Raw genomic sequence first — 14040 nt, 5'->3', positions numbered from 1 at the left:
CCAACATTTTAACCTCTGCACCAGCGGGCTGTCTTCCTATATACAATTTCCAGATTGCTGGGTCTGTGCTCATTGAAGCAGTCCTCTGTCTCTCTTACTACACAGCCACTTTTAACCTCATCTCCAAACTCACATTTCAGTTTCCCCCAAAGTCCGTTTTGGGGGTCTAATTTGGGGTAAGATCGTAAAAAAAAGCTCAACAACTTTGGTCGGCCCTCACGCATGTTCACTTCATCAAATCTGGCCCTCTTTGAAAAAAGTTTGGGCACCCCAGCTAAACACACCTACCCACTCCTACCACATTTCCATTATTAAAATTACTGGGTATACAGACATTGGTTTCCTTGCCAACCTTCTTTGATCTCCTTTTTTCCCACCCCTAAAGCTAGCACATTATGGTGCCCACTCACGCCCCTTCAAATGGCAAGGTAAGGAGTTTGAGGTCAAACTTGTGTGGGTTGAAACATAGGGTTCCTGGCATTGAAGGGGAAAAGTGGGTATTTTTTTCCAAACCTTGTGGAGGAAACAAAATGAGGCAGTGAGGGTCATTGATAGTGGTGTGCTGGAAGGAAGAGTGGCGGAACTCCAGGACTTTTTTTTCCAGGTCAGAAGTAATGGAGCCGTATGCTGAAGCACCTGGAAAGTGAGTGCATCTTTCAAGTTTGTTTGAAACTAAGGAAGTCAGAGAATGAGGGAAATGATCAAGCAGAGAGTCTCTCATTTTCTTATATGGGGTTCCTAATTCATACTAGTAGTTTAAATGGCAACAATTCTTTGCAAGGTTATTTGCATTTCTAAGTAAAAGCTAAAGGCTGCAATTCAGCTGGCTGAAGATCTCTGTGTGCTTTACAAGCTGAGCCTATGCAGTCTGAAGTAAGCACCACTGAGGTCAGTGATATTTACTTCCAATAAACTATGGATAGGATTGCAGTCATGCTGATCTTCGTGCATTAGATATTCACTGAGCGTGTACTTCTGCTCCTTGATGTCTGTGTATGCATGCATTTGGGATCAACACAGCTGTCTGCATTTTGGAGCACTCCTTGGAGGTTTGGTTATGGGGGCTGTCATGATGAGCTCCTGAACGTCAAGATTAACCACTGCATCACAGAGAGGGAATCTCAAATGCATTAGTTTAAGGCAGGCAGATGGCTTCTGTCTGTAACTATGGCATTTGGGATTCCTAATTTTAAAAAGAACAAGAAAAAAAGGGTAATATCTGACTTCCAAGGCTGACACGAGCACACAAATCACCTGTGAAGGTGTTAGTGTCATCTGTACCACATGATCACACTTGCCAACCAGGTGCTGCACCCATTGTTCCCTGTAACAATGCAAGGAATCTGGGAAGAAGGCGTTTGGATTGTGCAGGTGCAGGTGCCTGAGATAGACGATTAAAATGTATTGGGTTGACCCTGTTAATTGCAGCATTCTTCCAGAGGGCTAGAAACAGGAATAAAAAGGAATAAACAATGGGCTGGATCATACATAATGCCAATACATTACAGAAAATAAGCCCTGAACACATAATATGTGCTATGTGAATCCTAAATAGGAATAAAATAAAATGCCTTATACCAGGTCAGGTTAATTGTCTGTTGATAGCAGTAATGTTTACTTTGACAGCAGCCCTCCAAGGTCTCTGAGTTTCAGAAGCAGTGTTGCCCCCTGGGGTTTTGCTGTGTCTCATCATTACATCTTATGATATACAGTAAACTATAAAGCACCTCAAATTGGTTATTTACCCTTCCTGCTATGTCAAAGCAGCAGGAAAAGAAGACGGTGCAAGTGTGGCCTAAAGAAGCCTGGCATTTCCCCCCCTTTTCTTCTTTCATAATGCATAGAAATAGATCCCAAGTCTCCCTTCTATTTTGCATTTTGATGTGGCAACCCTTTGTGAAACAGCCAAACATTTCCATGGGGGTTCAGTTTGGCATGGCATGTTCTGTTTTTCTGTGTGTTCTGTTTTTTTTGTTAATGTACCATGGGCTACAGTTATGGATGGGTACTAATCTGGTTCAGTTTTATTTTATTGCAAACCTAACTACGGTAATTTGTGTGGGATGCGGGTGGCGCTGTGGGTTAAACCACAGAGCCTAGGACTTGCTGATCAGAAGGTCGGTGGTTTGAATCCCCGCAACGGGGTGAGCGCCCGTTGCTCGGTCCCAGCTCCTTAGCAGTTCGAAAGCACGTCAAAGTGCAAGTAGATAAATAGGTACCGCTCTGGTGGGAAGGTAAACGGCATTTCCGTGCTGGCCACATGACCTGGAAGCTGTATGCTGGCTCCCTCGGCCAATAAAGCGAGATGAGCACCGCAACCCCAGAGTCGGTCACGACTGGACCTAATGGTCAGGGGTCCCTTTACCTTCACCTTACCTAATTTGCACTTTCCAAAACAATATGCAAACCAAAACACAGCTATCCTTCAAAATCCAAATCTTGTGATGCAGTTCTACAATAAAATAATACATGTCAAATGCATACTTCAGGGGAAAATGTGTACAAAAAAATTATATAGTAGTGAAAATAGTATATAAAATGCATTGTGTTAGGGAAAATTGCTTGAAAAATGTGTAAATCAGACAAAATCTCATATAAAAATATGTAAGGATAAATTTGCTTATGAATTTTCATTAGCATTTTTAAAAAATGCATCTACTGCAGAATACTACAATACTAGTCGGAAGCAGGCTAGATTGTTGTCCTTCTGCCTCCCTAATGTTGTTATTTTTGTCCTATGGATTACCAGTATGCACTGGAGCAAGGCAACCTTGCAGTCAGGGTTGAAAAAATGTCAAAATCCTAGGTGTTTGAACAAAATGTTAGGCACCGGAGGTATTCCTAACTCTGCTTGCACAGTAAATGTCACCTGTAGGTACAGCATCCAATTGTAACACGAGATCAGGTTCCTTCACATTAGATCACACCTAGGAGAGGAGAGTTGAGGATCTGATTTATGCTTCAGCTTTTAACCCTCTCTCTCCCCCCACAACCCTTTTGCTATGGGCTTGAGGATTCTATGTACCTGTCTGGCTGAAAGATGAGAGAGACTCTCTTCCTGTTTCTTTTTTCCAGGTAGGCCACATCCCCTGATTCTCTGCGGCTGAATTTAGTAACACAGCCTGGCCAAACTAACTGCAGTGTGAAGCAGATCGAATAGCACACCCCTCTCCGTCTCTGTGGAAGCTGCTAACAACTGCCCGTGGCCTGCACTGAACCATGGCTGCTTCTGTTCTCTGGGCAATCGACTATGAGGTTTATGGGGAAGTCCAGGGTGAGTCCGTTTAGTTTCCCCCACCCCTTGTACTGCTATTGTGCTGCTCTGGGTGGGATTTTTGTGCATGGGCTATAGAGATGGTTGCTCAGTTCCCCTGCGGCTCATGCTGCAAATAGTATAGCCCTTGAAATAAGATGCTAGCAGCAGAGCCCTCTCCTCCAACTGCAGAATCTTTATTCGGCTCTAACTGCAGCTAGGTTGGCTGGAGCTGCTGTGCAGCTAGAATGACAGTCCGCAAGGACTCCAGAGGAACTTAATTGAAGCTAATACACACGGGGTGTATATGGAGGAGACTAATTGGGAACATTAATGCAATTGGGTGTTGGATCTGCAAAGCCTAGAGCACAGTAGGAAGGTGCTGTATCTTTGCGGTGTGGAGATCTGGGCCATTACAGGGAGGGAGGCTGAGCATCCTTGATTCAACCTCATTTACTTGATTTAATCCACTCCCCCACCCCACTCTATTTAAAAAATAGCAATTTTGTAACGTGATCTGTAACATTCAGGATGCAGCATAGCCTAAGCCACCATAGTACAGAATTGAGAAGTCGAAATAGCTGTTTCTGTGGCAAAAAAGGAAGAAATTTGGGTTCTTGTGCTGCATCCTTTGTCACTTAGGTCTTAGTGACAGGATGTGGTAGGTTTGCCTTTTAGACTGTCAGCCCTTTGAAGTGCAGGCTAGAGCTACTTTCACATTATCGGTCATACAATGGGCAAAAAAATCATGTTACCTCTAGGCCCTAGCTATTAGCTGAGTTACTGTGATTTAATGGAATGTTCAACAATATCCTTGCAGGATCTGACTGCTCAAATTGAACATGTACAGTATGCTAAAAAAGAATGCAGCTTCAATAAGGGAAGATGATTTTGAATGGAATTAACTTCACGTGGGACACACCAAAAAGAGATGTGTGCTGTTGAGAGAAAGGATGTAGGCAAACAAAGATGCTGGGGGGGTGGGTCAGGGAACTAAGGGGGAACTAAGGCTACAGAGGTGATAGGAGCAAAGTTTCAGATTGAAGGCACTCCATTAACTGCCAAGTGGGTCGTGATTTCATGGGTAAATGATAGGACAGGGAGATTCAGGTGGCCGGTACAACAGTTAGGAACAAGAAGGTGCAGATTAGGATGTGCGGGATTGACACAACATGATATCCCTTTCAGTAATAAAAAATGACAACTTACCACTAAAACAAATAAAACATATACGTTTTGAGAGCTAGAGTTAGCATGTTGGGGAAGAATCAGGGAGGCCCATGTTCAAACCCTACTCAGCCATGAAGCTCATTGAATGACCTCGGGCTAGGCACTCTCTTAACCTTTCGAGGGCTGTGAGGGCAAATAGGTGGCGAAGGACGTGTGCTGCCTTGAGCATCCTGGAAGAAAAGTGGGATAGAAGTGTAATAGGGAATAAACTAATACATAAATATCAGGAGGAAAGCTGGGGAAATCAGGCATAAAGATTGGAACACAGCTTGCTGAAGGCAAAAGCATAATCACCACTAATGAGAAAGTATTAAGTCCAGAATGAAAGTCAGTATTTGACCAGTCAAAAAAAATGTGGGCAACCGACCATTCAAATGTTATCAAATAATCAAGCATTTTAAAAAACAAACACCAATTTATTAGAATGGGGGGGGGGGTTAAAGAAGAAGAGAAAAATTCCAAAATCTATATTAAGGCAATATATATTAAGATTATGCTAATTACAAAATCTGCTTTCCTTCAGAGTGAGGGACCAGTCCCTCACAGGTGTGTCACTAGATCATACGGAAGCATAGGCCAGTTAGCAATTGTATACTTGCAGGTGTGATAAATACTTGTCTGTGTCCTAGGAGTTCCCTTTCCAAAATCCCTAAAATTTCAACACATTGTTGGTAGTTGAAGCCACATGGCTTGATTGGGAAGAGAGAGACAATGTAACACAGCCTGTTGATTAAGGAGGTGTGCCATGAGGAGTGCTGCTGTCCTGCTAGATATCTGGCTGCCCACTGTGAGAACAGGGTGCTGGACTAGATGGGACACAATCACTACTGGAGGGAACTGAAGACTGGACTAAAGAAACACTAAATATGTAGCTATAGGACTTTGATTGTTGATACTTGTTATGAATGTGATCGCTGACTGACTTCTCTTTCTTTCATCTTCTAGGTGTCTTCTTTAGAAAGGTAGGATATATCTGTATGTGAGATGTGGTGAGGCATTCTACAGCACATAGCCAAATTGTAGCACTTAGCAAACTAAGACTGCAAAGGCTGATGTTTCTACTTGGACGGTACTTTACTGGAATAACTGGAGAGAGCACTTCTCAAGCCAGCTTCCCAAGCTTGTACTCCTCCTTATACAGGTCCAAGTCTAGTGTAGGGTAATGGATACCCAGAGAAGCTGCCCATAGGAGCAGAGAGGAGAGTATGGCATTTGGAAGCAAACTCAAGCAAACTAAACTGTAAAGAACAGTATCTGAAGAAGTGTGCATGCACACGAAAGCTCATACCAAGAACTAACTTAGTTGGTCTTTAAGGTGCTACTGGAAGGATTTTTTTTATTTTGTAAAGAACAAAGCAGTCTGACTCCTGACTTGCTAGTAGCAAGCATCCATGTCAGTGTGAACCTAGGAGGTTTATATACCTCTTCCAGCCAATGAGATGTCAAGACTGGGAGGCAATTAGGGCCTTAGAAATCTCTGTAGGAAAAGAGAAATATTTCATTGCTGTTGATGTTGCGGGCTGCTTGGTTTTGCCATAGTAGTACTGTTGGTTTTGTTCCCACCAGGGTACAAACAGGCAGAGATATTATTTCTTTTCAATTTTTTATTTCACTTTTAATTTGTATACCGTCTTTCTATTTTACAATACCCAAGGTGGTTTACAAGCTGAAGAAACAAAGAATGTACACCTTATAACAATCTAATCCAATACAAAAATGTGATAATAAAACATAACTTTAAAATAAGCAACTTATATCAAATAAAGTAATATTCAACAATCCATTGGAATAGTATAGAATAATATTAACTATCAACATATAAAAATTAAACAGAAATCCACTCTTAACAATTATAATTAATTTCTAAACTATAATCAATAAAACAATGGCAAGTCACAGTACATAAAAGAACAATAATAATTCCACAGGTACTATGCACATATGCTATGGGGAAATGAAGCAGAACCCTAATTATACTTCTTTGTTCACTTTGCGCTATCAACATTTCCAGGAATGAAAACATTTGTCCATCTGAAAAGAGACCTCACAGAGCATATACCACTGACTGAGCTTCCAGGTCACCTGGCATAATCACAAAACTCAATGAAGGCTACTCACTCATTCAGCCACCAGTCATCAAATGAAGAGACTGAGCAATGCATGTGCCATTGAGAATCAGCCTTGCAAGCTCCCCTGACCACTATTTTTCTGGCTTTTTTCACCAGTACACAGAAGAGCAGGGGAGGAAGTTGGGAGTGGTTGGCTGGGTGAAGAACACTGCCCAGGGGACAGTGACCGGACAAGTGCAAGGGCCCAAGGAGAAAGTGGAGATCATGTAAGTATGTGAACTGGGCTCCTTCAGCAGTGGCTGAGGGAAGGGCTGACCTTACAATTAGGCAGCTAATTCGGTTTGTTATGAAAGGGCTGCAAATTATTAGTTATTTAATATATTGTTGCTATATATTTTTTTACTGCCTGGGAGAGGTGCCTGCGGGATTTTCTGTATTGGGTGCTAAAATAACTTCGCCGGCCTTGGATACTATGCACTTTGACTTGCAGCTTCAGGGCCTGTATTTTGGGGATTGAGTGAGGGGTGGTGCCAGCTAAGCAGAGTATAAAGGGTTAAAGGGGAACCACTTAATTTGCTTAACTGACTAGAAAAGGTCAGGGTGAAGGAGAGGGGGAGAGGGCCACAACTTCATGCATCATGCGGAATCTGCTTTGTTCCTGGCATTAACAAGATTGAAATTGGAGACAAACCTTGGAACACGAGCTCCCCATAATATCCAAGAAGTCCAACATGGCTGTTGTTGGACTTGATCATAGACACAGTACCCTGAATCCACCACAACTGGCCCCATACATCTATGTTTCAACACTGACACTTAATGTTACTCAGCAGAGTGAGGCACAAGGCATTGGGCATGTAGTATATAGATGTCAGGCAAACTCCTCCCTTAACCAGAGTCTCTCCTTAGCCATCTCTTTTGTTGTTGTTAAATATCTAGTGCCCTGCCTGAATACAGAACTAATGTACCACTTCAGGTGAATATCCCTCCCCACTGAAAGAGACAGGGCAAGATTTATAGCAAAGTTCAAAAGTCTGGTCTTTGTTATGTTCAAAATTAAATTGCAAAGGAAGAAACGAGGGGGGAGCATTTCATCTTAAAAGTGATTGTCATGGTTACTTGTATATTCTTTCTAATATCCAGAGATGTTGGTGCTGCTGTGATCTGAAACATGGGAGGGGCGGTGACTGCCCCCTTGGCCTTCCAAAATGCACCCCTGGTTCTTATCTGGAGGAAAACTGGTGGGATGAAGAGGGATAAATGGCCTGTAATAATGGTTTCCATTATCCTTATCTGAAGAGAGCCTGGCATTGGCAATCTGTACAGCCTTCAATCCCACTCCACCCCTCCCTCCCCTCTCCATCTGAAGTGTCTAAATAGGGCACCTCCCCAGACTCTCCCTCAACAGTGAATTGACACCCTGTAAATTTGGGACTTGGGTCAGCTTGCAATTAGGAAGTTGGTCCAGGAGGAGATGGAGAAAATTGCTTTATGAATTTGTGAGCAGCAGCAGCAGCAGTGGGTGGAGGTGGGGGTGGAGCAAGGGAGTGGAGAAGGGGGTGCGGAGAGGGATGGTGCGCTCCCAGGGCGACCCTGGGGGTTTGTGGTGATGGTGAGACAGCTTCTCTAACAACGGGCTCTGTCACCTTCAGAGAGATGACAACCAGAGGCAGTTTCTATAGCGACAAGTCTTCCCCCCATCACCTTGAAGTTACATAGAGAGAGGGAACATGCAAGGAAACTGGGACAGTTTCCATAGCAACCAGCTTCTCCATTTCTTCCACCTTCATGTCTTTGAGGGGGGAGGGGGAAATTGGGGCCGCTTCCATAGCAACCATACTACTCCATCCCTTGCAGGAGATAAGCAGGAGTGAGATAATCCATAGCAACATGTATTCCACCACCCCACCCCACCCCGCATTTACTCTCTCCTCCTCCTGCTCTCTCTTTTTCAGATCCTGGCAGGGAATAACAAAGCAAAAGTGTACAGCCATCTATTGAGCCCCCACCCCTTTTCAATTAGGGTTCAGGTGGGAATCTGTAGCGCCCACACACACGTGTACCCCCCCATATGCACTCACTTCAATTTTTGAAATGGAAGAACAGCTGAGTAAGTTTATCGTGCGTGGGCAGTGTTTGAACAGATTTCTTTTTTCGTTAACTGGAGAGCTTCATTCATGGGTTCTTTGGACTTTTTGAAGATGAAAAAGCTTTCCTTCAGGTTCCTCAGATGCTTCCTTCCTGACTAAACAAACAAACAAACAAACATGTTTATTATTTTTTTGCTAAATGTGGGTAACTATTTCCCATTAGAGGCTGGGTAAATTGGCAACTTACATTTTAAACCGAAACAAATAGATTCTTGTTGCGCCTTAAAAACGAGCAGTTTTATTTTGGCATTAACCTTCGTGGATTAGAGTCTGCTTTGTCAGATGACCATAGGCCTGGAAAGCTTATCCCATAATAAAACTGTTAAAATTCCCAGCACATTTTTTGAGTGTTTCTAGAAAGGTGTTTATTGTGGAATAGATATTTCAAAGGCATGCAATGATGAGGTGTTTTTTCTTTGTTTGTAGAGTCCACATGATGTTGTTGGTATAAAATTCCCCCACCCCCATTAATATGGATTTACCCTTTCCTGGAAAAACCTGATGCTTAAAAAAAAAAAAAAAGCTGTTGCCAGTCACCTGTTTGTGATATCCAAACAACCTACTTGCAATAATAGTCTGAATTAGTCCTCAGTCTGCAAGCATTTGTGTGTTCTTCATACTGCAACAGACTAAGGCAGCTACCTCTCTGGAAGCAGTTACTTTAAACTGAATGCTCACTGGGTCAGGGGCCTATCTTTTTAGTTTAATCAGCAAAGCACCACATACCTCATAGACATTGTCCAGGATATTATTATTTATCTACAACATTGGTATATATTATGCTTTTCGACCACAATGGTTTTAAAAGTATTTAAAACTAACAGTGCAACAGTAATAAAAATAATGTAAAATACTAATTAATGTAATTTAGAACTATCACCAGCTAAAGGAAGCAAAAGAGCAAACAGAAGAGGAAACAGTTATGGAATATGCTCCAAACTGGAAAGGTCTTTATTCCCCTTGGAAAGAGAGAGAACATACTAGCCTAATCTCAAGGAGGAAAGGATTCCACTGTTTTGGGGCAACTATCGAAAAGTCCCTGCTCTAACTGTTCAGGATATGAGCCTGATTGAGCCCTAAATTTGGAGTGGGAAATGAATTTATTCTGCCCAGATTGGCTAGTCACAGTGTCATGAATCTACCCCTCATCTGCCCTGGCATGGCTTAGTTTCTTGTGTCAGCTGGAGTCATTTTCTCTGCCTGAATCTTTATTTAGTGTACCTAATGCAAGAACATAAGTAAAGTCCTGCAGGATCAAACCAAAGGCCTTCAGTTCTCATAGCAGTCAACCAAATGCCTATGGGAAAGTCCCATTCTTTCTAGCAAAGAGAGAGCGAGAGAAAGAGAGACTCTGTGTGTGTGTGTGTGTGTGTGTGTGTGTGCGCGCGCGCACGCGCGCACTATATTTGATTACCCTTTGGTTCCATCAACAGCCATGTTCCTTTTATGACCATGCAGAGAGCACAGGTGGGACTAAAAGAGAGAGGAGGGTAGCATGGGTGGGTTGCTAACTTGTGTTCCTTTCCTCCGTAGGAAGAACTGGCTACGCAGCGTAGGAAGTCCCATGTCTCGTATTGACCAGGCTGTGTTCTCCAATGAGAGGGAGATCAGCACCCTTGAGTTCCAGTCCTTCACCACCAAATACTAGAGCCTGCTGGCTGTCAGGATGGGATGTCCACCTCCAAGAACAAGGAGGGATACTCCGCTCAGAAGGAAGCACCACTCTCCCTTTCTGGGACAGGCTGTGCTGCTGATGACCGAATTTGACTGTGTTCTAGGCCCATGGCACTTCAAGTACCCTTTTGGATCCTTCCAGCTGCTAGTTATCTGAAAAGTACCAGTTGCCCACTGGTGTCTATAAAGAGGCTGTAAGCTCTTTTTGTTGCTTTCCATCACTTGTGAAGGTGGCAGAGGCAGAAAAGAGAAAAATCAATTGGAGGGGCCTTGCCTACATCCGTCTCTCCAGGAGGCCTTCCACAAGGTTACTTTCACAATGTGTTCACGAGCACTATTGGCTGGTCTTCGAACCCTCTTTTGGACAACCATCAGGATAAAAGGCTTTTGAATAACAGGTAGCTCCTCAGTTACACACTTGCTCACTAGAGCCAGGCTGTTCTCCCCTTCACACCAGTGCCCCACTCAGAAGAATATTGGCTCATTAAATATTATCTTAAGAAAGAAAACGAATGGCCTCTTCTTTTTGGGAGTTGGGTAAGGTCAGGTGTGTGCAGGACATTCTTGGATAAGGAAGACAATTTATGTTTCTGGAAAATCCTTTTGAAAGACCTGAAGATAGAGTTAGGCAGAAGGTGACTAGGGGAATGCAATGGTCTAGTGTTGGCAACATGCAGGCCTTCCCCCGTCAAGGCGTGGCCTACTTTTCGACACATTAAGGCTCAGCTGTGTTATATATTTTTCTGAATAAGTAATTTACTTTCCCCTTTCTTCTGTGCTGCAACTAAAATGCAGAACCTGCATGCTTTTGTGAAAGAGTTATCCCCATTCTGATAATCCTATCCACGCCTCTGTGATATAAAAGAGGTTTTTCCTTGGAATATCTGTATGCTAGGACCCAAGCGTCTTTGCGTATCCCTGTTTGCACCAGTAAAACATACTTTGGTAATTGTGCATAGTTTTCTGCAACTACTGGATTGCTGGTGCTTTTGAATTATGGAGAACTTAAAACTATTCACTACAATGTGAAAAGGAAAGAAATATCAAAATGCCACAGTGCACCTGTGCCAACTGGTAAGTGATGGTGGTGAGCAGTGGTGGCCCAAGCATGCCACCAAATGGTGCCCTCCCTGCTGGGAAGAAGAAGGAACAAGGGAACAATAAAGATCTACATCGGGATCTGCTGCCCCTGTGAATCCTGCTGCTTGAGGTGATTGCCTCACTTTGTCTTCTTGGTGGGCTGTCCCTGGTGATGAGCCTAGGGCAAGAAATTCTGCCCACAACAAGTGGATGTAGTAACAGAAAAGCCCAACTAGCAAACTGTTTCCCATTCTTGACAGCTGCTTATATTCCGTTTTCTCTTATACTAGTCATAGATATCATTATGAAGATTTTCAAAATGGGCACACCCATCACAGAAGTTATGTATGAACTCCCTGCAACAGCAGGACAATTTCTGCCGCAATGATTGCAGATGCTCTCTTTTTAAAGTCTTGTGCTTTTAGGGTCTTTCTTCATTAAGCCTGAAATAACAAATTGAGTATATTAAACTTGCTGCTTGGGAAGTTGCCAAGGCGGTAAAGGTAAAATGAATGCCAAACATTCTTTGGAATCTCTTGACATGGGCTGTGCTTGCTTAGGCTAGTTGAGCAGGTAGAGGATGATGCTTTTGAATTAACTCTCAATTACATATATGGGCATGGAGGGTTTTTTATTGGCATAACATGTTTCATTAAAGATCCACACTTTCATCACAGGGTGACAGCCTAGCAAAGATGTCCAATGGGGAGTAGGACCTTACTCGCTCTATAGGATTGTTTATGTTGAAATACGTCTTCATCAGATTTTTGCTGAAATTGCTTCTTTGTGGAATAGATAGTTATAGAATGGGGGGAAAGCCTGATTTTGTATACAGTTTGAGCACTTCATTTTATTAGGGTTTGCTTTTGGCTTTTTGAAGTAGTAAATTTGCCCAGCCATAAATAAAACAAAGACATGGTACAAAATTGCAATACAGTATAGGAAAGGGACAAAAACTGATAATCTAGTCCCTTTCTGAAGCTTTAAAGGGGAGGGAGGGTTAAACTCGTCCCAGTATGGATGGGTAACAACAACTAGCATGGGATTAAGACATGCATTTAAAGTAACATGTTAAGATAGAAGCTTAACATATCATGAAACCTTGAAAGATAGATTCCAAACAAAACCAAGGAAGGAAGTTTAATCCTCCCACTGGGTAAAATGAATGGGTCAGCCCCACCCCCCACCCAGCTCAGCATCTTGTCTTCCCGAGCAGCTAGCTCCAGGGATGCTCATTAACAAGACACCAACTTAAGGCAATAGACATCCCTTGCTGTTAGTCCCCAGTGTCTAGAAATCAGTAATCCTGTGTCTAGGAACATGGATATTGCACTATTGTGGCTAGTACTCATCCATCAATTCAGCACAGACAGTTTTTTCACACCTCACACTAAAAAGCATTTGCCCCAAGTGTGAATGTTGCAGATGAAGAAGAGAAAGTTTAAAGCCAAAACCAACAGAGTCCTGCAACACCTTAAGAACCATTTATAATAGTGGAAGTGTCTGTGGATTTTATCACATTTGAAGCAGTGGAGAGCATTATGGCAGCAGAGGATGACTGAAATGTACATAAACGTAAATTCCACTTTAATTCTTTGTAAAGTTGTTTCTGCTACCTGCCTTCTCAGCATCACTGGACAGAAGTTCCAAAGATCCGTTATGTGTTGCTTTCTGTAAACTGCTGCCTTTCTATTTATTCCAGGGAATTACACAGAGAGCTTGTCAACACTTCCACTTGTCCCATGCCTAGACAAGTCTGAGTGGTTTTGCTTTTGCTCCACTGCTTTCCCTTGGAAAAACTGCTCTTTAGTGCTAAATCGGCACAAACATAAATTCACGGAAAACCCAGTTGCTGTTTGTTCTTATTCAGCACTAAACTGCAGGTTTTCACAGGCAAAGTGGCAGGGCAAATGGAAGTGTGGATGTACCCTGAGTTTTTACAATATGAAAAGTGCCACCTTTTAAAAGATTTTGTTTGCTGCGGGTGAGGAAGTAAAACCTTCCATACTTCCACATCCATCATGGTTTGATGTAGGGTCAGCATATCTAATGTGGTTTGATGTGGAGCCAGCTATCTAGAGCAAAGACAGGATGTTGCCCTGGCACTTTGGATGTTGTGGGGTGCAGGCAAAGAGAGGTGGTGGGTTGCATGATCAATATTTAACTTATAAGCATTGAGAACATAAATGTGCACTTGCGGCTGTGTACATACGATCCATTTAAAGCACATGATTCCCCCCCCCCAAGAATCCTGGGAAGTGTAGTCTGTACAGGGTATGGGAATTGTAGCCCTGGGGGTCAACTACAATTCCCATGATTATTTGGGGGGTGGGGAAGCTACATGCTTTAAATGTCCGACATGTTTGCAGAAACAAGAGTCACATGTGATGTTCTGCAGAACAGTTAGAGGCTGAAATAGAAAGACCACTTCCTTTGGGTCTTAATCCACTTTGGTTTCCCTTCATAAGAGCATAAAAAGCTGGTCAGTGTCAGAAGCGGATTTAGGGGAACAAGACTGGTTTGATCGCACTGGGTGCAGAACCTTGGGAACCACCATAGACGCTGCAACTATTTTGTGGAATAT

The 14040-nt window shown here is 42.9% G+C and overlaps 1 protein-coding gene across 5 annotated transcripts in view; it reads left to right on the top strand.

Annotated features, from left to right (window-relative positions):
• The window catches only part of LOC309520943 (acylphosphatase-2-like), a 32786-nt gene extending 21901 nt beyond the window's left edge, over nt 1–10885 (top strand). For 3 of the 5 annotated variants that reach the window (XM_082202934.1, XM_082202936.1, XM_082202938.1), the window contains 4 exons: nt 3076–3274; nt 5429–5445; nt 6709–6818; nt 10236–10885. In XM_082202934.1, the coding sequence (XP_082059060.1) occupies nt 3220–3274; nt 5429–5445; nt 6709–6818; nt 10236–10350 (297 nt within the window). In that variant the 5' untranslated portion in view covers nt 3076–3219 and the 3' untranslated portion in view covers nt 10351–10885. Of the gene's footprint in view, nt 1–385; nt 429–623; nt 644–3075; nt 3275–5428; nt 5446–6708; nt 6819–10235 lie in introns of those variants that run through there. The other 2 variants (XM_082202935.1, XM_082202937.1) reach the window with 2 other exon arrangements.
• Nucleotides 10886–14040: the final 3155 nt, after the last annotated feature.

Source organism: Podarcis vaucheri (genome assembly GCF_965113315.1).
Source record: "Podarcis vaucheri genome assembly, chromosome: 16".
Taxonomy (NCBI): Eukaryota; Metazoa; Chordata; class Lepidosauria; order Squamata; family Lacertidae; genus Podarcis; species Podarcis vaucheri.
The sequence above is the reverse complement of the archived record's forward strand: the minus strand, read 5'-3'. Positions and strand labels throughout refer to the sequence as shown.